At 37.8% G+C, this 26,615-nt stretch overlaps 1 protein-coding gene across 1 annotated transcript; it reads left to right on the top strand.

Annotated features, from left to right (window-relative positions):
- Window positions 1-748: 748 nt before the first annotated feature.
- On the top strand, window positions 749-26,405 carry LOC308270587 (V-type proton ATPase subunit S1-like protein; the record flags this gene model as incomplete). Its single annotated transcript, XM_080706556.1, has 5 exons — window positions 749-898; window positions 8,236-8,471; window positions 13,898-13,948; window positions 18,556-18,796; window positions 26,103-26,405. 5 exons carry the CDS (start codon window positions 749-751, stop codon window positions 26,403-26,405), a joined length of 981 nt encoding a protein of 326 aa, XP_080562682.1.
- Window positions 26,406-26,615: the final 210 nt, after the last annotated feature.

The raw sequence follows: 26,615 nt of genomic DNA on the forward strand, positions 1-26,615 counted from the left end.
GAGAACTGATTTATTTCTTGATGGGAAGAAAAATCTTGTTCAGTTTTTCACTTCTTTTTTTATGTATGGGATTGTCACTAACTTTGGAACAGATATTTGCCAGGAAGAATGTAAGGTGAGTAATTGCACATCTTTTAATGCAATTTCTTTGTGAACTTTAATGCAAGTATGAAATTAGGTGGGTTTGTAATTTCTTTATATTGTGGCATATGTACATTTCTTTATGGTCCAAAGAGGATAAATTGGCTACTAAAAGGTTCAAAACAAATGCAGTTTGCTACTAAGATTATAAGATTAGAGTTTGTAATTAAAAGATTAAAACATAATCTTTTATTATAAGATGCGAGGATTATTTGTTATAAATACTCAAGATGCACTGTACTATATGTCACAGTGTAAGTCTATCAGAACATGATTCTTTAAATCAGTGTTCAGGTTTCTTTTATATTTGCAAGTTAATGTTAATTCCACAGTTTCTTCTGCCATTATGTGAGAATGAATTAAGAAAAAAATTAAAACCTCAAAAATATATAACTCCCTCAAAGAAAAGGTGTTAAATCTTTTAATTGGTAGGAGATGGGTAACTGTGTGTGATACACAGTATTTACAATTAACAAGCAAATTTCTATTTTTATTTCCGTTGTCTCCTTGTTTCTTTCCTCACCATCTAAGAGAGCATGTAGAGATTTATTTATTAAAAAAGAATATTGAGAATCTGAATAGCAGTTGATTTACGGCATGCTTTCCGATGACTCATTACGAGCCATCTCAACACATGCACCAGGGACCTGAGTGTGTACACAAAGCACAGCAGCCAGAGGATGGGCTGGCAAAGCTCGTCTCAAAAGAACCCTCAAGTCAGCAGCGGATAAAAGCTGTCAGTGTGGGCATTTACGATGTATTTCTCCTCTTGTTTCCAAATGAATTGGCTTTCCTTCAGGTTTCCTGTTAGCTAGTAAATGAGTTGTTTTTCTTTAGATGGTTAAAGCTTATTAATGTTTTCCTACCAAGTTTATACAGAAGCATCTGATTTGCATATTACACTGAAAAATGTTCACCCAAGAATAAATAAAAACCCCATTTATGTGTTCAAGGCAAGGTTAATGGATTTAAATAATCTACACTTCAGAAACTAGATCTTAGAAATCACATACGTCAATGATAATAATATAGCATGTTAATCCAAGATGAAGCTCAGATATCTCTTGATTGCTATCTTATGAATGTTCTTTCAAGTCACGGATCAAATACTAAAAATATCTTTAAACTCTATAGGCTAGCCAAGATACTTAAGCATCTAGGAAGGGAGATTGCATTTTAAGCTTGATACCTAGTTCCTGAGATTAGAGAGAGTGGGAGTCACCACTCTTAACTTTCCTCATCCCTTCCTCAAACTGAATTTATCCTGTAACCAACAGGAAATCCTGTGTAATCTTTTCTTCCACTTTGATTTCAGAATTTATTGATTTGCTAGTTCATTCCTGTATGTAACACATTTTAATAATACTACTTTCTAATAACCAGGCACTATGCTAGGCTCTGGATCTTTCATGGTGACCAAAATAGGCGCCAGTCCTTGACTTCATAGAATAAGTCTAGTGAAGAGGTACTCATTAACCAAATGATAAATATTATTACAAATAAACACTGGAATGTGTTGTCAATAGCCTCATTGTGGGACCTGTGGATGTATCCATTAATTGATGAGTGGCTAGAGAAAATGTGGCATATATACACAATGAGTTTTATTCAGCCATAAAGAAGAATAAAAGTATGTAATCAGCAGGAAAATGAACGGAACATGAGAGCATCACATAAAAAATATGTCAGATTCAGATAATCAAGGGTTGAATATAAAATGTCCCTCAAAGCTCATATGTCAATAAAGCAGCTAGGTTGAGAGGCAGAGCGTGGCTGGAGATGGGTCCCTAGATGAGTGGTCCCTAGGAGTATGGCCTGGAGAACTGTCCCTGTCCCTTGCCCCTTCCCCATTTTGCTTCTTGGCCACCAAGAGCTGAGCAAGGCTGTTCCTCTTTCACCACGGCCCAAAGCTCTGCCTTCAAGTGGTTCCTGTCCGGGAGTGGCTGATCAAGGACTGACCTCGGGACCTTCTGAAATCAGGAGCCCTCACATAAACCTTTCTTTCTTTAAGATGTGCTTGTCAGGTATCCTGGTCATGGCAATGAAGAGTCTGATGAAAATAGTACCTGCTGTATGTAGTTCAGAGGTTATATAGCGAGAGGAGAATGTACATGTGTTTTGTTTTGGTTGAGAACATGGCTTCCCATGAAAATCTTATTAGTTCAGACTTATGGGTGCATGCAAAGCCTATCTGAATTACAGTTTATTTAAAAAGAAAGATAGCAGCATTATTGCATTAGTAAACATATAGACATTTTTAATGAATAGAACAGAGCCTCAAGCCAGACATATGAATGATAATGTAGCTCATTCATTCATTCTATAAACATCTACTAAATACCTCTATTAACTCGGTACTTTTAATTGACTTGATACATCACTTAGGTAAGATATATTTCACCACTTTTTATTAAGACATTTAAAATTGAATATGTAACCTTTTATCATAAAATATGATTTTTGAATAAAATTAAATTGAAGAAAAATTTAAAATCTATTGTGTTATTAGAAAGCATGAAGCTCTCTAAGAAGTATTATCTGGGCATTCGTTTTTGTTCATATATTCAGTGAGATTTTAACTTGTATTATAAAATTTAGGGTTCGGCTCAGGATATTGAATTTCTTAGTGTTCCTAGATGGGATTTTTCAAAGGACTGATTCATGCTTAGAGGACTGACCCCACTCACAGAAGACTTACTGGAAACGAAATATCTTCCACACAAACTGCTATACATACAAGTTTTTAAATCTTTATTTGTAATAACTCCAAACAGGAAAGAACCTAAATGTCCATTGATACATGTAAAAATAAAATATAGTATATCCAACAATAAAATATTTCTTAGCAATAAATGAACCAGAACAGGCAATAATATTTAAGACTGAAAAAGCCAAACTTTCAGTAATATATGTTATATGATTCTATATAATTCTGGAAATTGCAAACTAATCTAATGTGACAGAAAGGTGCTACTTGCCTGGGACTGAGGGTAATAGGAACATCTCTCCTTTGCAGAAATACTTGGGGAGTGGTATAAATATTCTGTATGATTATTGTAGCAATAATGTCATGAGTATTACCTGTGCCAAACTCAGAATTTGTATGCCTTGCATGGATACAGTTTATTGTAGATAAAGTCTACCTTGGTTAATTGATAAAAATGAGTGAATAATAACATGCACATATGAATTTATTAAGGACAACTAGCAGACATTATTTCTCTAATTTGTCACCTTCAGAATTTCTCATTAGATAATAAAGAGCATATTACAAAGAGCATAATACATTTAATTTGTAATTGGTTGCATGTAATTAATTCTAAAACACTTTACTCTGATATAGATTTAGTAACTCTTCAGCTATAGTTATCTTTTGCATACACATCAAGACATATAGTATATATTCAAATTATTAAAATATTGAATTTTCATGATTGGGATGCATATAGGCCATAAGAATTGTTAAAACAAGGTGTGTTGGCCCATTCTTATAATCCCAGTACTTGGGAGGCAGAGACAGGAGGATTGAAGATTTGCTGCCAGCCTCAACTACTTAGTGAGGCTCTCCACAACTTAGTGAGACCCTGTTTTAAAATAAAGAATAAGAAATAGGGCTGGAGGTATAGCTCAGAAGTAGATCGCCCCTGGGTTCCATTCTTAGTACCTCAAAAAAAAAAAATTGCTTGACCTACATTCTTTTATACTACAGGTAAAACTTATATTAAAAGCACTTAAGATGTCCAGTAAGTAAACTCTTAAAATCTTTAGGAATGTATGACACAATTGGAGATTTAAACACGGAGAATATTTAATGTTAAACAATTATCATTGTTTTATAGATGTAATCATGCTGTTATTTTAAAATCCTTATCTTTTAGTGAGAGATATCTAAATGATATAATTTCTGATATTTTCTTCAAAATAATAGCACAGGGGAGTAGTAGATAGGTTTTTAGTTGAAACAAGACTAATTGTGCCTTGATGATTAATAAAGCAGAATGATGAGTAAAAGAGCACAGAGTGTAAAAATAATTTTAAGACAGGCATGGTGGTACACACTTGTAATCCTAGCATTCGGGAGGCTGAGACCGGGGAGGATTGTGGTACACGGACAGCCTGTTATTTAGTGAGGCCCTCTGCAACTTAGTGAGACCCTGCTTCAAAATAAAGAATAAAAAAAAAACAGGGCAGGGGGTGTAGCTCGGAGGTCAACTGCCCCTGGGTTTCATCCCCAGATTGCAAAAAAAAAAAAAAAAAATTGTTCATAGTTTTATATATTTAAAATAATCCTTGATAAAACACACATATATGTACATATATACATATACATACACATATGAACTTAACAATTTTACTGTAGAAATTTATCTTAAAGAATTTCTCATGGGCATGAACAACCCACAATCACTTTCAAAGCAGTATTCTTATAATACCAGGAAATTGAAAACAACTTGTATTAGTAAACTTTTTTTTTTGAAGATTTAAAGAAGTTTATTAAAAAGATAGAAATACAGAGATAGTTACAGCTCTGTGCCGGAGCGGGGCACAGGGGGGCAATTCGAATGAAAAATGCCCCGTATTAGTCAACTTTTTATTACTATAATGAAATACCTGACAAAGACTATTTATGAAATAAAGAGGTTTCTTTAGTTTGCAGTTTTGGATGTTCCAGGGCATGGTGTTTGCATTAACTCAGTTTTGATAAGGGCTCCATGGTGGGTGGCAGCAACTGGTAATGATGGAGTGTGTGTCAGGAGCAAGCAATCACATCTTGAATCTGGAAGCAGAGAAGGTGGAAGGGCCAGACCTGCTCCTTTTATAACAACTTTCTCTCAAGAACTAATAAAACTCTCACAAAGACAATCATAAATCCTCAATGCCCTCAAGACCTCCCACTACACTCTAGCTCCTAAAGGTTACCTCACTCCCCTATACTCCCCACCCCCATGGACTCTGAAGACATTCAAACCATGTCCAAATCATAGCACAATTTAAATACTTAAAAAAGGAATTTGGTTAAAGGTATTACTGTACAATTTTATGAAGTTAATTCCATATGACATTAAAAATTGTATCAGAAAAATACAATAACATGAGTAAACATTTGTGTTATACTTTTAATTAAGATTTTTGTAGACTCCAAAACAATATGCTAACAAAAAGTTTGTTTTTAAATTTTATAAAAAGTAAACTATAGCTGGGTGTGGTGGCGCACGCATGTAATCCCAGCATTTGGGAGGCTGAGACAGGAGAATCAGGGTTCACGGACAGCCTCAGCTACTTAGGCCCTTTGCAACTCAGTGAGACCCTGTTTCAAACTAAATTTAAAAAATAGGGCTGGGGGTGTCGCTCGGAGGTAGAATGCCCCTGGGTTCCATCCCCAGTACCCCCTCAAATAAATTATATATGTATGTGGTATATGTGTACTTGGGCTTTAACATTAATAATACAATGTAACATAAAATTTTACTATAGTGAAATATTTCAATGTTATGTTTTTAATAGCATTGAGGGCTCTTTTTCTTGATTTAAGTAGATATGTTGAATCAGAAAATTAAAACTAATAAACAGCTCAGTTGCAACTTCAACAAATCTTTATTACAAAGTTAGTAGGAAATAGAAAAAGAAGAGGAAGAGCCCGGCATGGTGGTGCATTGCTTGTAATCCTAGCATTTTGTAGGCTGTGATGGGCGGATTGCAGTTTGTGGACAGCCTCAGCTACTTAGTGAGGCCCTTTTCAACTCAGTAAGACTCTGTTTCAAAATAAAGAATAGAAAATAGGGCTGAGGGTGTAGCTTGGAGGTAGAATTCCCCTGGAGTCCCAACTCCACTACCGAAAAGAGAGAGAGAGAGGGAGAGAGAGAGAGAGAGAGAGAGAGAGAGAGAGAGAGAGAGAGAGGGAGGGAGGGAGGGAGGGAGAGAGAGAGAGAGAGAGAGAGAGAGAGAGAGAGAGGGAGGGAGGGAGGGAGGGAGGGAGGGAGGGAGGGAGGGAGGGAGAGAGAGAGAGAGAGAGAGAGAGAGAGAGAGAGAGAGGATGAATGAATGCAGAGAAAGAGGAGAAAAGCAGTGTCCCTGGAAGACATGCTGGAGAGGCAGAAAATGGAACTCTGCCCTGCTCTGGTCCCAGCCCTTCAATACAGTTTTCTTACTGGTATGTTCTTATCAGTGTTACCAAGACAATGGGCTAGCAACTTATTTCTTAGGCAGGTGATGTCTTCTTGACTCTGGAAAGTGCACTTACTAAGTACAGGGGCCAATGATCTACCTTGTTTTTAGCTCTGTTGTATTGGGCTGTATTGGTTGCCCATCAACTCTGGGTGCTTTGAAGTAACCCAAGAAGTTTACATTTCACCTGCCAAGGCTGGGTCACAAAGAGGAGGGGAACAGAGGCACTGTAGTCAGTGTAGCTATGTGTCACTCCTAAGAGCAAGGCATAAGGCCTTGCTATCTTTACAGTTTCAAAACGGGCCTGGCAGGGTTTCTGTGATCTTAGGGCTTTTAGTTATTTCTATATATTTCTAAGGTTAAAGGCTTCAACATTCTTACTGTGGGTAAATATTAGGACGAAGGGCGGAGGGGAGGGAGAATGTTGGAGTGTAACAGGCCAAGCTGGGCTTCTCCCTTCCTGGGTGCCTGTGCAGCACTCAGACTCTAACTGCCTTTTATATTTTTATTGGAAGTTAAACCAGGGCAGTTTTTCAATATCGGCACATTATTATGCTTTACTGCTTTATTATTTTGTTATTATTTATTATTGGTTAACCTTTGGTGTCTGGCAACACTACTTAGCATATAGTAGGCTCTCAATAATATTTTATGAATAAGGAAAAGGGTTAATTTAAAGTTATTTTCATTTTTAAAGTTTTTGGTATTTCTTTGAAAACGCGTTACTTTTTAAATCAGAAATTCACCACAAAAAAATGAGCAGTTTCAGTAGGCTTAAGATTTTGCTTCTCTACTCTGAGCCATAATAAACTTAAATATACTTCTTAAAACTTCATGTAAAATCTGAATTGTAGACACTTGTTTGCCATTTTTAATTTTGTTTTTTTCCCCCCCAATTTCAGTTCTCAAGCATCTTCAAATAAAGAAGTGGTTAAAAAGAGTGGTAAGACTTGTAATTGCCCTTAAAATTCCTTGGGGAATGGGTAGTAAAGGAGGCTTTTTTTCCGATAGACTTTCCTGGCCAGTGGTGGTTGTTTATACAGGGAGTCCCTCATGTGAAAATCCTGTAAACTGGTGCATTCTAAATTCCGAGACAAAAGAGGCTCAAGCCTAATCTATTAGTACCTAATCTCACAGTGGTTATTACATCATTGCCACTTAACTACATCAATAAACTGATGACATTTAGCCTTGGTACTCACATCATTTTTTATTTAACAGATCAACAGAATAATGGAGATATGAAACCAATCCAGAATTTCACAACAATACCAACTACACAGGTATAGATATGTCAGCAATTTATATTGTAATCTATCTTTAAAAAAAGTTAAACATTCTTCTTTGCTGGGCGTGGTGGCGCACGCTTGTAATCCCTGCGCTTGGGAGGCAGAGACAGGAGGATCGTGCAGGTTCGAAGCCAGCTGCCGCGCTGGCTTAAGAGACCCTGTTTCAAAAAAAAAAAAAAAAAGTTAAAACATTCTTCAATTATGTCAGAGTTACTGTAAAATATAAATAATAATTCTATTAATAGTTAACATTTTTTGCTTGAACTTTGGGTAGGGTTGTATTATGGCATTCTTGTAATTGAGAAAAACGCGAAGTACTTAATTTTACTTGCTCTCTTATGCTTTTATTACAATATTTAGTTTCACTTTATTGCTTTCCAGACAGAATCATTACAGTAGTCAGTTTATCTTTGATTACCAGTGAACTTCGGTTGCTGCTCTTTCTCAGATAATTTTTATTTTATCTGTATTGCATTGGAATAATTGGCTCACTCTTTGAATTTATGTTTTATGGATTTTAATAATATACAATGGCATGTACCCATTAGTACAGGATGTGAACTAACCCTTTAACTTGTAGGAAGCCTTTGTATCATGAACACAAACTCATCTCTTAAGTTTCCTTTTATCTTGTAATTAGGCTCCCAACTACAATCCAAGCAAAGGAGGGCATTTAGGAAAAGAACACTTGAATGCATTCAGCCATCATAACCCTGTGAATGTCTCCATCAATGGAATTTCCTGCATTCTCTTCTGGGCCAAAAGAATAACAATTAAATTTATGAACCAGACCTGGCTGGACATTACAGATGAAGCATTTGGTCAAAAGGCAACAGTGGACACTAGCAACTCAAATTGTAGTGAAGAAAGTGCCACGTAAGTTGATCTCCGTTTGAGGAAGTTCTTGGGTTATTGCAATCTGTTACTGTGAGGATCCAGTAATTTCAGGAAAGAACAGTAGACTCCTTTGAATATAACCCTGACAGTCATCTTTGAAGAAGCACTTAATGCTTAAATGAAAGAATAAGTTAGAAGTTAACTTAAATTTTTGTTATTTTTCACTGCCAATTTTCTTCTTAACCCTTTAGCTAGCTGTCATAATAACTTACGGAAAGGGAAGTTTTTGAAAATGAGAGTTCCCAAACCCATTCTGGGAGAAAAAGGATTAAGGCTTGGTATCATCTCCAAATGTTAGGTGTTTTGTCCCACCGTGGAAGAAATTATCTGCCACAGAAGAATCATTACATGTTCCTTGTGGGTGAAACAGGAGCCTTACTTTAGCCAGGGCAAAAGACTGACTCTAGGTGAGGTTTCTGAAATTGTGAAGCTGTCTGTTTGCATATGTGCAAGGGTACCTTTGTATGATCAAATTTCAGAGAATTTGGGACATTTGAGCATGATTAAAATAATTAGTTTGGTTTGTGATAAGAGATTAAACAGATATCCAATGCCGTTCTCTGTTTTTCAGTCATCCAAGCACATGCATGTATTCTTTTAATGCTTTATATACTTTGGCTGAAAACACTCTTTCTGGTTGTTTACGGAACTAAGAATTGAACCCAGAGCATTCTACTACCTCTGAGCCACACCCCCTGACCCTATTTAAAAATATATTTTAAAAAATCTTTGGAAATAGTCTTATTAAATTGCTGTGGGTCTTGCTAAGTTGCTGAGGCTGGCCTTGAACATGCTACCTTCTTGTCTTAGACTACCAAGTACTAGGATTACAGGTATGGCCTGGGTGAAAACACCTTTTCATTTTTATTTTTATTTTTTTGTGGTACTAGGGGTGGAACCCAGGGGCATTCTACCTTCGAGCTAAACCCCCAGCCCTATTTTTTATTCTTTATTTAAAATAGGGTCTCAATGAGTTGTAGAAGGCCTAAGTAGCCGATGCTGTCTGCGAACCGCGATCCTCCTGTCTCAGCTTATTTCTTAATTTTATTTCTCACCAAAAAATCTTGATGATAGGAAAAAATGGATTATATTAAAATACACTTAAAAGTCATATTATGAGTCTTTGTATCTTGCAATTTAGAATGACTATCTTGTAATAGGGATTTAGGGAATTGTAAGTGTAAGCATCTGAAATCCTCCCAGATTTGTTTATCCTGTTATAGCATGACAATCATAGACTATCAAAGAGATGCCAACACTTGGAGAGCTCAGGACTCTTTTCTCAGGATCTAATTAATTCCCTGCAGGGCTCTTTATTTGCGGTCAGTTGTGTGTAAAAAGGCTGATTGCCTGGGGGTAATCCTGTCTGCCCATGGCTGACAGCCACCCTTGATTGCATTTATCCTGACTCTAGGGAATTTATGGGTAAAACAGGGTACCACAGCTTTTTTTTTTATAGGGATTTGGAGACCTTAGTGACTAATTGCTGGGAAGCTACAGATGGAAAGGATGAAAACTTGACTTGTAAGCTCAGGTCTGCCAGCAAGCTTTGTGACTTTGCAAACAGAACCTGTAGGATCATCATCTGTCGGATGGAGATGATGGCATCTTTCCCTGTAGCTAACAGTCCTTGCATATCCATGGGCACCGTGTGAGGTCTTCACAGGCCTCACTCATATCTCTTATGCCTCACAATAATGCTCATCATTCCTGTTCCAGGTGAGGAAGTCAAGGCTCAATGGTTAGAAAGCTTGCTGCAGTCTCACAGTTTGGATGTTTATGGAGGGGTGTGTGTGTGTGTGTGTGTGTGTGTGTGTGTGTGTGTGTGTGTTTAATGGCATTTTAGTTCTTTCCTCCTGGCCCTGTCTCACAGGGTTATAAAAATGAAATGAGGAAATATATTCATAAACACTTTGAGGACTCATCAAATGCTATTCCAATGAGCAATATTTTCTTCTTTCCTAACAAACAGTGACAAATATACTAGAATGAGATTGTGTCTGATTATCTGGTGGAGAGGCCTCCTAAGCTTTGGTGTTCATGGTACTTAAATTGATAATTGGGCAGGACCTGATATTTTGTCTTTTTGTTTAGCACCCTAGCATTCTCTTCTGGTGAGAGCCAGAGGTGTGAGTCCCCTGGATGCCCACCCAAGAGGGTGAAGGAGGCTTCCCAGAAGGTGAGGTGGCCAAGCAGCAGCAGCTAAGGCTCACTGTGGCTGATTCCCATGAATTGCATAGATGAGTGAGCTGCCTCCACTGTGCTGGTGAGGAAATCTAGGTTGGAAAGGATCAGAATAGGAGTTGCTCAAACAAACCCAAGCAAAGACATAGCCATGTAAGGTCAAAAGCGTGGCTTTAAAAAAAGATGGCCATGTTTTACCCCTTAGAAACAAAATGTTCAGGGAGAGGCAAATTTGGCAGACAGATTTGCTACGGAAGTCTTTTTAAATAGTGAAAGCCCTACAAATAGAACACAATCCCAGCATCTGTGTATATTTTGAATTAAGACAATTATAGTATGAAGAATTCAGAATCTGCAAGAGTAGGGCACTTGAAGAAGTAAAAAAAAAAATCTCTTTTTTCCCAACTCTTGCTCTGGGTTGTGTATCTCCTCTGTGCTCCCAGTTGATGGTACAGTGGTTTGCACTTAAATGATCCTCACTAAATAAATGTTGAATTTGTTTTGTTGAAATAAGGCTTCATGTTTGTTACCCCAAAGCACAGCATATTAATGAGTTTCCTCTGAAACCCAGACTGCTGGAGAAAAGCTTTTGGAAGCCATCAGGCTACTCCCTCAAGAGACGGGGACAGAGATTAGGTGGGTTTGGATGGCTCTGCTCTGAGCTTAAGTTCATTAGCTGAGAGCTAGTTTATGGGTAACTAAGACAATCTGGTTTCTTGGAAGAATAACAGAAATTTTTATAAGAATAAATAACTAGTAACATTTGAAAAATACTATTCAAGAAGTGCATTTTATTTCTTTGTTTTCAGTAATTTGTATCAGACTATAAAATACTCTTAGGGAAAGGGTCTCTTGAAGATTTGCTTTACTGAGAAATATTTTAAAGTATTTGTAAATGAGTACATCTAAGGTATCTATGGTTATAATGTTAGGAAATTAGAATACTATCATTTCTACTTAAATGGCTTATTTTATGAGTATCTCCACAGTGCCCATAAATAGGATTAAGATAAATTTTAGCCCAATCACTGATATTTATATTTCTTGATAAATTATTATAAAAATAATGACCTTTTTGTCCTACAGTGCATTTTGAAGTCTTATAACTTATAGATGCTATAATGACATAGTAGCAGCGTCCTTTGTATATTTAAATTTGTCACATTTTTCTGTTATAATTATTTATATAGCTTCTTATTTTTATTTTTATACCTTATTAAAACATGAAATACAATAAACTATACATATTTAAAGTGTACCATTTGATTAGTTTATATATCTATACCAATAGACCAACACCACAATCAAGATAACAAATAAAAAAAATCAAGATAACAAAATTTCCATCATGCCTCAAAGTTTCCTAGTTTCTCCTTTGTAATTAGTTCATCTCTGTCCACCCCCACCTCTCTGGAAAACTGCTGATCTGCTATCATGAGAGCTTAGTTTGCATTTTTGAGAGGTTTATATAATCACATGGTCTGCACTCTTTTTTAGTTTGGTTTCCTTTTTTGGCATAATGATTTGGATAACCTATGTTGTGGTATGTATCAATCAAATCGGTGTGCCTTTCTGTTGCTGAGTAGTATTCCAATGTATGGATGTATCACAACTTATATATCCATTCAGCTGATAGAAATTTGCTTTCCCTCCAGTGTTTACATAACTTGACAAAGTTGCTATGAATATTCATGTACCAGTCTTTGTAGCAACATATATTTTCCCATCTCTTAGGTATCATTTTATCTAGGAGTAGAAAGACGAAATCATTTGATATGTTTAACTTCTTAAGAAACTACTAACATGTTTTTTAAAGCGATTGTACCATTTTACCTTTCCACAAGCATTATGTGAGAGTTCCAGTTGCTTTATGTCCTCATCAGTTTCTTGTATGGTCAGTGTGAGGCTGCATACATTTTCATTATGTTTCCACATATTTAGTAATTTCTGAACAAATTTCACTGAGGCCTGGGTTAAAAGCTAATGCTTGGAGTTACTAAGAGATTTATCTCTTCAGAGTAATGTGTTTATATGTCAATAGATTATCAAACTCAGGACCATAGAGATATTGTAGGGGTTGAAAACTCCAAGAGGCATGATTTATCTATCTGTTGGGGACAGTTATTTATGCACTGGCCATCTGTCTCCTTTATGGTGAGCTACTTACTCCTCACCCAAAGCTAATTAAATTCTTTTTCTTACATTCTGGGGCAAGTACCCAGCATCTTCCCTCTTCTCTTCCCAAGGAGAATTTATTGACATCAAGGGAGCAAGTCTTTCTCTCCCTCTCAGGAGGCAAGGAGGGAACCACTGAGTCTCTTCTGTATGGGCTTCCAGATTCATAATTTTGGTTTTCTTTATCTCTATTACAAATCTTAATATGTGCAGGATATTTGTTTCTCATCACTTTTTCCCTTAGGGAAAAATTGGGTTGAAAATGAAACTAATGTTGTTATTCCTATGAGTAAGTAATAATCTGTCTCTCTTCCAGGAAATCTTATGTTTACTTTCAGGAAAGTGAGAATAAATATAGGTATTAAAAACCAAGAAGTCCATTTAAAAAAGTTTTAATTATTCTGTTCTCTTTACTATGGTTTCTTATTGTAATTTTGTTTTTATCTTTTCTTAATATTAATGATACTGAACATTTTTTATGTACTTATTGGCTATTTGTGTATATTTCTTTATAAAGTATCTGTTAAAGTCTTTTTATTACTTTGAGATATCTTCTTATTGAGTTAGCAAGTTTATTATATTCTGGATATAGTCCTTTGTGTATACATGTTGGGAATGTTTTCTCCTGCTTGTCTATCTCATTTTGTATATTGTACAAGAAACCATTGCTACCCCAAGATTGTATAAATATTCTTCTATGATCTTATAGTTTTAGGTGTTATATTTAGGCCTATGATTCATTCTGAGGCAATTATTGAGTGTAGTGTGAAGATCATTCCTATTTTTTATTTTTATTTTTTGTGGTACTGGGGATTGAGCACAGGGGCATCCTACCTCTGAGCTCAACCCCAGCCCTATCATTTTACTCTTTACTTATGAAACAGGGTCTCACTAAGTTGCAGAGGACCTCACTAAGTAGCTGAGGCTGGCTGTGAACCTGTGATCCTCCTGTCTCAGACTACCGAGTACTGGGATTATAAGTGTGCACCACCACGCCTGGCTAGATTATTCCTATTTTGATGGTATGTATTGTTTCTCTTTTTTAGGTTGTCTCTGAAGTTTGGTGATACTGAAAATTCCAAAGGTCTTGACATAAGGTAGGTAGGATGCCACGTAGAATATTGTAGTTTCAGCACTTCAGATGAGCTCTATTTAATTTACTCATTCCACATGTGAGTTTCAAGGACTTGGTATGTGCCAAACACTGACTCTTCAAGTGCCATATCAAACTGCAAAGTCAGTGGCCATATGTGAAGGGATTCTATAGTCATGCTTTCTGTAGTTCCTTCCAAAGCACCTATGTTTCTCTACTCTTCAATGGGGGATTTAAAAGCACATGAATGTAGCTGGATATAGTGATACATGCCTGTAATCCCAGTACTTGTGAGGCCAAGACAGGATTGCAAGTTCGAGGCCAGCATGCGATAACTTAGCAAGAACCTGTTTCAAAATAAAAAATAAAAAGGGGTGGGATATAGCTTGGTAGTAGAACACCCCTTCTTTCAATCCTCAGTAATACCAGGTGAAAAAAAAAAAAAAAGAAAAACCCCTAAGAACCTGAGAATGTGACATCTTTTTCATCTGAACAAAGAATAAAAGATGAAATAAAGTTCCAAGGGTTGAGGTTCTTTCTTAAAGTTAATCTTTATAGCTCTTATAATGAACCACACTTATTTAACTACAATAAGTGACTCTGTTATCTGAATTTCCCTACAGGTAATCAATACAGGCCTACATTTTTCTGAAATTCAGTACAGAAGGCTGTATCTGTCAATAAAAGCTTACCTAATTATTTGGGACTGCTTTCAGAGGATGGGGAGAAATTTGAAGGCATTATATTTTCTTCTTATAAAAATGTAGAGCTTTCCTTCCTATAGGATGAACCTTTTAGTGGGGATAAGCAGCATGTCTTCAAGATTACTGGAAAACCAGAAGGATATGCTGGGACATTCTTTCCTAACCTGTGCTCTATGTAACAGTTTTGCTTTGTGAATATATGTATATATAATATTGCATAGAATAAGGGTTATATAATCAACCTAGTCAACCTGTTTAGGAATAACTACTCTTAGAAATTTATAGAGTGAGCCGGATGTGGTGGCACATGCTTGTAATCCCCGCGCTTGGGAGGCAGAGACAGGAGGATTGTACAGGTTCGAAGCCAGCCGTGCTGGCTTAAAAGACCCTGTTTCCAAATAAAAAATATAAAAAAAAAATAGATCTGGGAGTGTAGCCTGGAGGTAGAAGGGCTTCCAGGAACCCCAGTACCAACCCCCCCAAAAAAGAAATTTATAATGTGAATTTGTGTATTCAAGTTTCTGAGAAAACTGATTTTAAGGAATCCCATTGTACTTTGTAACTGTTATAAGCCTACTTTTCCTGTGCTTAACCTTGGAAAGCTTTCTTCCACAGAATACTTGCCTACATGTCAAAGGACACTAGTGTTTCAGTGATCATTATTTAAAAAACATATATAATCATCTCTCAGAGCAACTTTATAAAAATAGAATCTCAATAAGTAACCAGCACCCTATATATCTGATATAGAAATAGGGATTTTTTTTCCTTTGGTGGTGAGTTTCTTGAGTTCGTTGTATATTCTAGGTATTAGTCTTCTATTGGAGGAGTAGCTGGCAAAGACCTCCCATTATGTTAGCTCAGTCTTCAGATTCTTGATAGTTTACTTTGCTGCTTAGAAGCTCTTCAGTTTAATGCAATTCCATGTATTAATCCTAGTTTTAATTTATTGTGCATTGGGGTCTTGATGAGGAAGTTTTTACTTGTGCCTATATGTTAGAGTATTGGTCCTAGGCCCTCTTTAAGTAACTGCAAACTAATTTTTGGGTCATTGATCCATTTTGAGTTGATTCTTGTCCAGGATGAGAAGGTGGGATTTATTTCCATTTTCTACATATCCATAACCAGTTTTCCAACACTACTTGTTGAAGAGGCTATCTTTTGTCCAGCTTATGTTTTGGGCAACTTTGTAAAAAATCAATTGGCTATAAGTGTATGGATTTGTTTTGGAATCTTCTGTTCCATTAGTCTATGTGTCTGCTCTTGTGCCAATACCAGGTTCTTTTTATTATTATGGCTCAGTAGCATAGTTTGAAGTCAGGTATTGTGATGCCTTCTGCATGGTTCTTATTGCTAAGAAATATTTTTGGCTATTCTGGGTCTTTGGTTGTTCCATATGACTTTAACAACTGATGTTTCTATATCTGTGAAGAATGACCACAGCATTTTAATAGATATTTCATTAAATAAGATTTCAAATAATCTTTGGTAGGATGGCCATTTTGATGATTTTTATTATTCCTATCCAAGAGTATGGTACATCCTTTTTTCTTCTAAGATATTCAACTTTATTTTAAAAATGTTTTATAGTTTTCATTGTAGAGGTCTTTTACTTCCTTGATTAGATTTATTCCTAAGTATTCTACTGTTTTTGAGGTTATTGTGAAAATGGGCAAGTGAACTAAATAGACACTTCACAAAAGAAAAAAATACAAATGGCCAATAAACATAAGAGAAAATGTTCAACATCATTAGGAATTAAAGGAATGCAAGCCCAAATGACCCCAATATTTCACCCAATTCCAACTAAAATGTCAGTTATTAAAAAACACAATAATAAATGCTGGCAAGGATGTGAAGAAGTAGAAATTCTGATATATTGTTGGTGGGATTGAAAATTAGTGCAACCACTTTGGAAAACAGTGTGGAGAATCCTCAGAAGGAAATGAACCTGCCATAGGACTCAGCTATACTACTCCTAAGTATGACCCAAAGAATTAAAAACAGATTACCGTAGTAACATATGCATATCTATAGCAGCACAATTCACAGTTGCCAAAGTATGGAATCAGCTGAGATGTCCATCAACAGATGAATGGATTACAAAATTATGGGATATACACACAATGGAATTCTACTCAGCCATAAAAAAAATCATGTCAGTTGCAGGAAATGGATGGAATCGGAGAATATTAAGCTAAGTGAGATTAATCAGTAACAAAAGTGAAAGGTCAGATGTTTCCCCTCCTATGTGGAGGCTAGGGATAAACTGGGACATAGGATGGACTCCAGACAAAGGAGAAGAAACCTTAGTGGAGTGAGGGAGGGGACCTAAATGAAGGAGTCGGAAGTTGGGAGGAAGACTTGAAGAGGGAAACACCTCAGTGGTCATGATGTACATACACATATTTGTCAGTGCCAGTCACAATGTTGTGCATGGGAAGGTGGGGAGGGAGAAGGATGGGGTGGGACATGGGGGAGGGCTCTACAGTACTGTGTACATGTATGCCTCTATCACCCTGGACCTCATCATGATGCATGATTACAATGCATTAATTACAAAGAGAATCAAAGACACACAAGAGAAATGGGGAATATTTTTGATCTGTAATAGCACTTTTTCCAAGTGGAAAATAGCCTTATTAATATTATTATTTATGATAATGGTATATAACAGGTACTGTCATTATTCTGTCTATATTTGTTTGTGCCTCTTCATTTGAAACACTAAATTTCACCTGCTCAACTTTCAATCTTCAGTTTCTGCCAAAAAGCATTTTTTGGCCAAAGGGCTCTACTGCCTCCCACCCCAAGTCCAGGATGTACACAAGTACTTTAAGTACCTCAGCCTTCCTCTCCTGGGTGAAGGAACTCAGAGGCCTTTCCTCCTGGCTCCCAGGCTTTCCATGAGCACTAAGCCCTTCTTGTCCACAGTAGAAACTTGCCTAATAATGTGTGTGCCCTTTTAGTTGTCTTCCCTTCTTCTATAATTCCTCCTTTCTCCAACTACAATTTTTGTTTGTGTTTTTCTTTCTTGGACCTGGGGAATTAATCCATCTACATGTTTTAAATGACTAATTTCTCCTAAATACTTCTTACATTCACATCTATGTCTCAGGCTCTGCTTCTGAAGAGAGCCAAAGTAAACACAGAAAAGCACTACAAGTAGAAAAGTCAGAAAAGAATGGCTATGAAATAAAAGAAAATGAAGTAACTAATAATTTGAGAACCATTTGTAATCACTAATGTTTTGATTCCTATTCTTTCAGACTTCATTTCTATGCAATCACCATTTTTTAATAAAAAGAAAATAATCATGACATGCACATTATAACTTTTTCATGGCTGGAGAATATGCCATCCCAGAATGACTACGGGTAAAGGGTTTGGTGTGAGATTAGATTTGAAGTCCAGCTCCAATACGTACTCTTAGTGAGTTTTTACAAGTTAGTTAATCCCCCTGAGTCCTAAACTTCTTATAATGATACTATCTCATAGTGCTGCAGAAAAGATTAAATTAAATATGCAAGGGTGACTGATACATAGTAAGAGAGGTATTACTGTTTTGTTAAACCACAATTTAATTCTGTGTTAAATTGATGTCCATTTAAGTTCTTAAATTTCTTGCAACACTAAATACATAATCAATAATTGATTCTTACAAAAGAAAATAAAGTTTTCTATGTTCTGTCATAAGAATTCATATTGCTCACTTTGGACTGACCTGTTATTTCTTTTCTTTCTCACCCACTTAGAGGAGGTTCTGGTTTGGAACCAAAGCTTCTTCCCACATCAGTTCCACCACCTGACAAAAGAGGGCACCATTGTACTGTTCACAGACTATGTCCTAGGCCCGTAAATGCAGTGAAAGCACTTTGGGGTAATATTGATGTATAATCATTTTCAGATTCATCCTTGTCAATCACAACAAGTTGTCCAGCCAGAGTTGGTTTAGTTTGCACCGAGTTGAGATTATTTCCAACAGTTCAATCAAAGCAACTTTTAATGCAACTGGCATATATGCTCCGTCCAGTCATTCCTATCATTGCCAACGAGTCAGCAGCCTTCAGCAACATGATGCCCTCCTGTTGCCCAGCGACCCCGATGACATCTCAAGCCTGTGGGAGGTCACTTTTGTTGATTTCCAGGTAATAAACTCACACATTTGCTCAGTACACCTGAGTATTTGATGTTAAAGAAACTCAGTGTTTGAAAACATTTAAAGCAAAAGATGTTTAAGGAAAAGAGGAGTTCACACCTTTAAAATAATGTTGTCATTGTTTTTAATCTTCTAAGTTACAAAATGGATAGAGTATTTCCTCTTCCCGTGGCCTCCAGGTCCCTACCAAGGGGTTGCTTTTACTTCCAGGTCTATCCAGTCACTAATAATTATCAGTGAGGAAAGCCAGCAACCTGAGCTCTGTGGAGCTATGGTTTGAAGCCCAGCGACTGGTACTTCTGGGACTGAGAGATCCTTCTGGGGAGAGGCATTGTGGGACAACTCATTTCTTTCTTTCCTAGAGCTGAGCAGTGATACTATCAGAGCAGATAAGAAGTACATCTTTAGTGTCAGTGACAGTGTTGGCAGTTAAAATAGGAATGGCCCCATCCGCCAGGGAGTCAAAAATATCCCAAAGACCTTGAGAGTATTTGGGGAAGGCATGAGAGTGTGAGAAGTCCCTTTTCACCACCAGAACCATCTCAGTTTGAGAGGCATTCTGTTGAGTGCCTCTATCTTGTTTACCTGTGAGAAAAGTGTAGCTTACTGTTCTAACTCACTGAAATAGCAGGCAGGCCCCTGCACATCCCTTTTAAGGGCACTTTCCAACCTTTTCCATATAGGTGCATAGATATGCATACATATTTACCCCCTCCCCCCACCTAGGCTTGGAGAGGTGTAGTGGTGATGAAGCGGCTGGGGAAAGAAAGGAGCTTGCATCATTGAGTCAGACAGATCTGACTTAAAATAATACTTAGCTACCTGGGTAAGTTTCTTAACCACCCTCAGTTTTTGACTTCTTTTTTTTTTTTATGGTACTGGGGATGGAACTCAGGGGCATTCTACCTCTGAGCTACATCATCAGCCCTATTTTCTATTCTTTATTTTGAAACAGGGTCTCACCGAGTTGCAAAGGACCTCACTAAGTATCTGAAGCTGGCCGCGAGCCTGGATCCTCCTGTCTCTGGAATGCTGGGATTACAAGCCCAGCTGTCTTTTTTTTTTTTTTTTTTTTTTTTATGGTACTGGGGATGGAACCCAGGGGCATTCTACCTCCTAGCTACACTCCCGGTCCTTTTTTTTTTTTTTTTTTTTTTTTTTTTTTGTCTTTTTATTTTTTGAAACAGGGTCTCACTGAGTTGCAAAGGGCCTCCCTAAGTATCCGGGGCTGTCTGTGAACCACAATTCTCTGGTCTCCGCCTCCTGAAGGCTGGGATTACAAACATGTGCCATCATGCCCAACGATTCTGACCTCTTTTCATGACTTCGGCACTCGGAGGAAAGTTTCCAAAATGGTGGAAAGAGCAAAGGTGCACTAAACTACGTTGTGAAATGAGTTAGTCTCCTCCCCTAAATGCACACACATGAGGAGGAATGTTTCCAGACTGAATAAATCCCACTAGCTGGAAAACTCACAGACATTTTCCACTTCGGAAACGGACTGTTGCAGACTCTTTCTCTGGAATGTGCCCCTTTATCATGGCCTTCTCTTAAACTTTACCCCTACTCCTAAATAAACTTCTTATATTCCCCTAAAAAAAAATACATGACCTAATATGTGTGAAATACCCAGAACCATGTCAGGCATGAATTAACAATACTACTTATGAGTTTCCTTTGTGTGTTGAACTCTTATTCTTTATTAAATAATTGTCTTTATTTATTATTATATATATTGTTACTATTAAATAACTGTTATTATTAATTCTACATATTTTATTGTTGAAATATACCTATCCTTCAGGGTATCTGTTATTATCCATTGCATAAATGAGGTGACTGAAGCTCTGATACTTACATGGTTTTTCTTTCTTTTTTTTTCTTTTCTTTTTTTTTTCTTTTTTTTCTTTTTTTTTTTTTTGTGAGTTTGGAGTTGGAACCCAGGGGCATTTGACCTCCAAGCTACACCCTGTGGCCTATTTTTTATTCTTTATTTTGAAACCAGGTCTCACTGAGTTGCAGAGGGCCTCACTGAATAGCTGAGGCTGTCCGTGAACTGCGATCCTCCGGTCTCAGCCTCTCGAATGCTGGGGTTACAAGCATGCGCCACCATGCCTGGCTTACTTACATGGTTTTTCAAAGTGGTATCACCCCTAAGTTGTAAAGGCAGTTGGGATCAAAGAAAGCATATATATATATATATATATGCGCATATATACATAATGCGAACATGGTGGTACATGCCTGTAATCCCAGTACTTGGGAGGCTGAGACAGGAGGATCCCAGTTCTCAGCCAGCCTCAGCTACTTAGGTCCTCCGCAACTTAGTGAGACCCTGTTTCAAAATAAAGAATAAAAAATAGGGATGGGGGTGTAGCTCAGAGTTAGACTGCCCCTGGGTTCAATCCCCAGTACCACACACACACACACACACACACACACACACACACACACACACAGACACACACACACACCAAGGGCTGGAAGCATAGCTGGGAGGTAGAAGGCCACTGGGTTCAACTCTCTCTCACACACACAGCACAGGAAAAAAGGGCAGCGAGGAGGTAATAATAAAAACAAGAAATGATTCACACATAACCTCACCTAATTAAAACAGGAGCATTGATTGATACTTCTACCTTGTTCCAGAAACAGCTTAATTGACATATAGAACTATTACAAGAAAAATAACTTAAAAATAGGCAAACCACTTCGTGCAAATTAGGATGGCTATTATTAACAGCAAGAGCAAGCAAACAGAAAGTAACAAATATTGGTAAGGATGTGGAGAAATTGGAGCCCACGTGCACTGCTGGTGAGAATGTAAAACAGTGCAAATGCGTGGAAAACTGGAGAGTGGTTTCTCAGAATTAAGCATAGAGTTAACAAGGGATCTAGGATTACACTTCTGGGTAAATAACCAAAAATGGAAAGCAGGGAATTGAATAGATAACTGAGCAGCCATATTCATTTTAGTATTAGTTACAAAAGCCAAAGGTGGAACAACCCAAAAGTCTATCAGTAGATGAATGGATAACAGAATCTAGTATGTGGAATCTTATCTAGCCTTAAAAAGGAACACAATTTGTATACACACTACAGTATGAACGGACCTTAAAGACATTGAGTGTAACAAAGCAGACACAAAAAGACAGATATTATATGATTCCATTTATGTAAGGTACTTAGTCATTCCAGGTGTCAGAAAGTAGAATGGTAGTTACCATGGCAAAAATAATGGGGAATTCTAAAAGGTACCTAATTTCAGTTTTGCAAGCTGGAAAGAGTTATGGGGTTGGGTGGGAATTATGGCTGCACAGCAATATGAATGTATTCAGTACCACTGAATTGTACACCAAAAAATGGTTCAGATGGTAAATTTTATGTTAGGTATATTTTTTTAAATAAAAAACTCAAACAAAAAATGGGCAAAGACATGGGGGTAAAGGAAGAAAAGATCAGTTAGAAGCCACCAGTGGGGTTGGTTCTTAAAATCATGGGGACCTCTATCTGCCCTGAGTGGATGTGGTATGGTAATTTATCTGAGAAGTGTTGGAGCAGCCAGTACAAGAAAGAGTTGCATGTTCAGTGGTTCCTAAGACCACTGTTTGACTAAAGTTTGCTTGTGAGGAGTCATTCTTCCCAGTATTGTGCAACATGTGCATTCTCAACAGCACCCTTAAAGTAAACACAGCATTGTGTGTTATGGATGAGCCTTGTGGCAGCACCTGTAACAGACGACAGAGTGCAAGTTCTGGCCAGGGCAGGGAGTGTGGTGATGGTGGTTGTGTTATGTGGTCAAAAGGCTGCTTTCCACATATGCAGACTTGCTGGCTCAATAAAGTATAATTGTCCCTCACTATCCACAGAGGAGTGTTTCCAGAGCTGGCCCCTTCCTGCCATGGATACCAAAATTCATGGATGTGCAAGTCCCTTATATAAATGGCACAATATTCGCATATAATCTGTGTATTGCTTTTCATATATACTGTCGATCATCCCTAGATTACCTAAATAACTTATGCAATGTAAATAGCTGTTATACTATGTTGTTTAGAGAATGACAGGAAAAATGTCTGTACATGTTCAGTACAATTGTTTTTTCCAGAATATCTTCAATCCACAGTTCAAGAATATTTTGATTGCCATGTGGGCCCCGCGGATGCGAGGGCCGGCTGTACAGTGGTGTGGCACATATGGCCGACTCGAGGCTGTCAGTGAGGGGGCCAGGAGGGTCTGTGGAGCCAGCCTCATTAAGAGCTTTTAAATTCAACTCCACCTGGTTTTGTGCTTTGAAGTAAAAGCACGATTAAGGGTTACTGGGTCTTCTAATTCGAACAGAAGCCAGATAGCTGGATTATTTGAGGAAATTTTTAGGGTATTCATAACCCTGGGTCAAACAAGGCTCACCTTGTCCAGAATGTGTCCAGAATGTGACATACTTGCCCTCCACCAGGTTCTGTGAAGAAGCAAGGAGCATCCACTGAGGATGTTCTCTGCCTGGAGTTGCAGTCTTAGATTCAGTCTTTCCTTGCCATTGAGGAACTCCACTCTTCGGGCCCTGGTCTGAGGACAGGACCGTTCTGCACCAGAGGGGCAGGCTGAGGGTGGCAGAGAAAGGCCCAGGGTCTCTTTCTGAAGCTATTTCGCATTCAGTCTAGCGCACAGACAAGTAGGAGGAGTGAGGCCTCAAAGCCGATGTCATGATGAGTGGCCACAGTGATTGTAATGTAGGGAAATGCCAAAATGCCCACTTACATCATAAAAATGAATTCTCAGTAAAGCAATCATGGGCAAGAATTTTTTTTGATGTATCCTTTCTAGACCAGGTAGGTGACTGAATTAGGTGATGCTGTGTACAGTTCTACTCTGCAAGCCAGGTAACCAGGTCAGCCTTCTGCAATGCTAGTTCTTGTTTTCTTTCTTTCTTTCTTTCTTTCTTTCTTTCTTTCTTTCTTTCTTTCTTTCTTTCTTTCTTTCTTTCTTTTTCTCTCTCTCTCTCTCTTTCTTTCTTTCTTTCTTTATTATTTCTTTATTATTATCTCTTTATTATTTCTTTATTTCTTTATATTTTATTTTATTTTTTTGTGGTACTGGGGTGGAACCCAGGGGCTTTTCTACCTTCAGGCTATACTCCCAGACCTAATTTATACTTTATTTGGAAACAGGGTCTCACTAAGTTGCTGAGAGCCTCACTAAGTAGCTGAGGCTGGCTTCGAACCTGTGCAATCCTCCTGTCTCAGCCTCCCAAGTGCTGGGATTACAAGCGGGCACCACCATGCCCAGCTAGTTCTTGTTTTCAAGCTGTTGCTTTGTGACCCTATCTCTTTCATTTTGACAATAGCATTAAAATACCAGGGCCTGTTAACAATTTGAACATTTCCTAGTTCCAAGTAATGAAACCACTTTATTTGCACATATGAGAAGGCTTTTATTTCTATTCTTGGGGCAGGATGCAAAGAGGGTCTAGTCTATAGCTTTTCCAAAAATGGTAACAAGTATATATGGTAGAGTAGTCCACTCTTATCCAAGGTTTCACATTCTGTGGTCAACCACAGTCTGAAAATTTTAAATGGAAAATTCCAGAAATAAACAATTCACAAATTTTAAACAACTTTTATTACTATATATTATAATTGTTCTTCTTACTATTATTGTTGTTAATTTCTTATTTGTGTCTAATTTATAAGTTAAACTTTATCATAGGTATGTATATATAGGAAAAATATAATGTATACCCTTGGTATCTATGGGGATTGATTCCAAGACCCTATACTGATTCCAAAAGCCATGTGTGCTCAAGTCCTTTATATAAAATGCCATGGTACTTGCATATAACCTCCTCTTTATACTGACAATCATCTCTAGACCACTTATAATACATTGTGTTCTATATAAATAACCATTATATGATATTATTTAAGGAATAGTGAAAAGAAAAAATGTAAAAATATTTATGTGTGTGGTACTAGGGATTGGAACCAGGGGTGTTCTACCACTGAGCTATGATCTAGCCTTATTTTAGGTTTTACTTTTAAATAGGGTTTTGCTAAGTTACTTCATGCTGTCCTTGAACCTGCAGTCCTTCTGCCTCAGTCTCCTAAATACTGGGATTATAGGCATGTGCCACTGAGCCTGGCAAAGACACAATCTTTAAAAAATATCTGTCATTGAGCAGAGCATAGTGGCACATGCCTGTAATCACAGTACTTGGAAGAGTGAGACAGGAGGATGACAAGTTTGAGACCAGCTTCAATACATTAGCGAGGCTCTGTTTCCAAATAAAAAATAGAGTTGGAGGTGTAGCTTGGAGGTAAAATCTGAGTTCAATCCCCAGCAACACACACACACACACACACACACACACACACACACACACACACACACACACACTTGTCACCTGCCCTTAGTTGGACCCACAGGTGCAGGACCTATGAAAATGGAGGGTCAACTGTCCAGAGTTTACTACTGTAGTTTCAGGCATCCACTGGGGGATCCTGGAACATACCCCTGTGGATTTGAGCAGATTATTATCTAACTGATAAGAGGGAGAGATATTGATGGGAAGAAGAGACTACTCAGGACTACAGAGTCATAAACTGAGTCTGAGTCTGAAGTCATGCTGCCCCAGCTTGAATAACACCCTTATGCAGTTATTGTTGTGTGACTCTGGGAGAATTACTTAACTTTCCTGTGCCTCAATTTTCTCATCATAAAGTATTAGTAAAATAGTAACTTGTTCACAGGCTCTTTTGAGTGTAAAATGAGTTAAAGCAGTGTCTGCTACATAAAAAGCCTTACAAGTGTTAGCTTTTATTTTTATTTATGTTTTACCTCATCAGGAATCATGATGTCCTCTCCCTTAAAAGACTCTTTCTATTTCTTGTCAGTAGAATCAAAGGCAGAGGAAGTAAGACTTGAAGTCTTTGTGAAACTTATACTCACAATTATAAAGTTTAGAGTGTGCTCTGGATATCAGAGACACCACAGCAATTGCGGTTTTGCACAAACTAGACTATTTTTTTTAAAGAATCAGATTAAAAGAGGTTTTATTTCAAGAGGTTTAAATTTCATGAGCCCCTTAAGTATGACAGCCATACACTCCAGAATTTCTAGGTCAGTCCTGAATTGAAATCAAGTTTCGCTGACAGTCATATTTGTCAGATCATGTATGCAAATATGATGGTAATGTATTAAATATGGCTAATCAGGTCCCAGAATCACGGGCCCAAATGGGAAGTAGATCTTGGGAGAGAAGGCACAGGTCACGCCAGCTCTTTTCTTTCTCCTGACAGATCCAAGGCTTCACCGTCAGAGGGGGGCAGTTTGCCAAAGCCCGAGACTGCACCTCCTCCTCCTCGCCGGCCATCCTCCTCGGCCTGGCCATGTCCCTGATCCTGCTGCTGGTGCTGGCCTACGCGCTGCACATGCTCATCTACTTGCGCTATCTGGACCGGCACTACGAGTTTATCACCTCCCCTGCTCACTTCCCAGTGCTGAAAGCAGGAGACATGGCAGAGGAGAAGGAGCTGCTCAGGAGCCAGGGAGCCGAGTGCTACGAACTGAGGAGCCAGCAGATCTGTAAAATCTACGTCTAACAGCACGGGCCTCCCTCTCCCTCACCAAGTCCACAATAGACCCTGGGCCTCCATCTCCCTCATCCACTCCACAATGGGCTCGGAAAGGAGTTGTCTCTCTTTTGTGTTGTTTAACTCATAGATTGCATAATTAAAAAAGAAAATACACAATGAATTGGTTGTGAAGCATCCACTGGCTCACTTAGACTTGGGATAATGAAAAGGTGTATC

The sequence above is a fragment of the Muscardinus avellanarius genome (assembly GCF_963383645.1).
Source record: "Muscardinus avellanarius genome assembly, chromosome: 1".
Taxonomy (NCBI): domain Eukaryota; kingdom Metazoa; phylum Chordata; class Mammalia; order Rodentia; family Gliridae; genus Muscardinus; species Muscardinus avellanarius.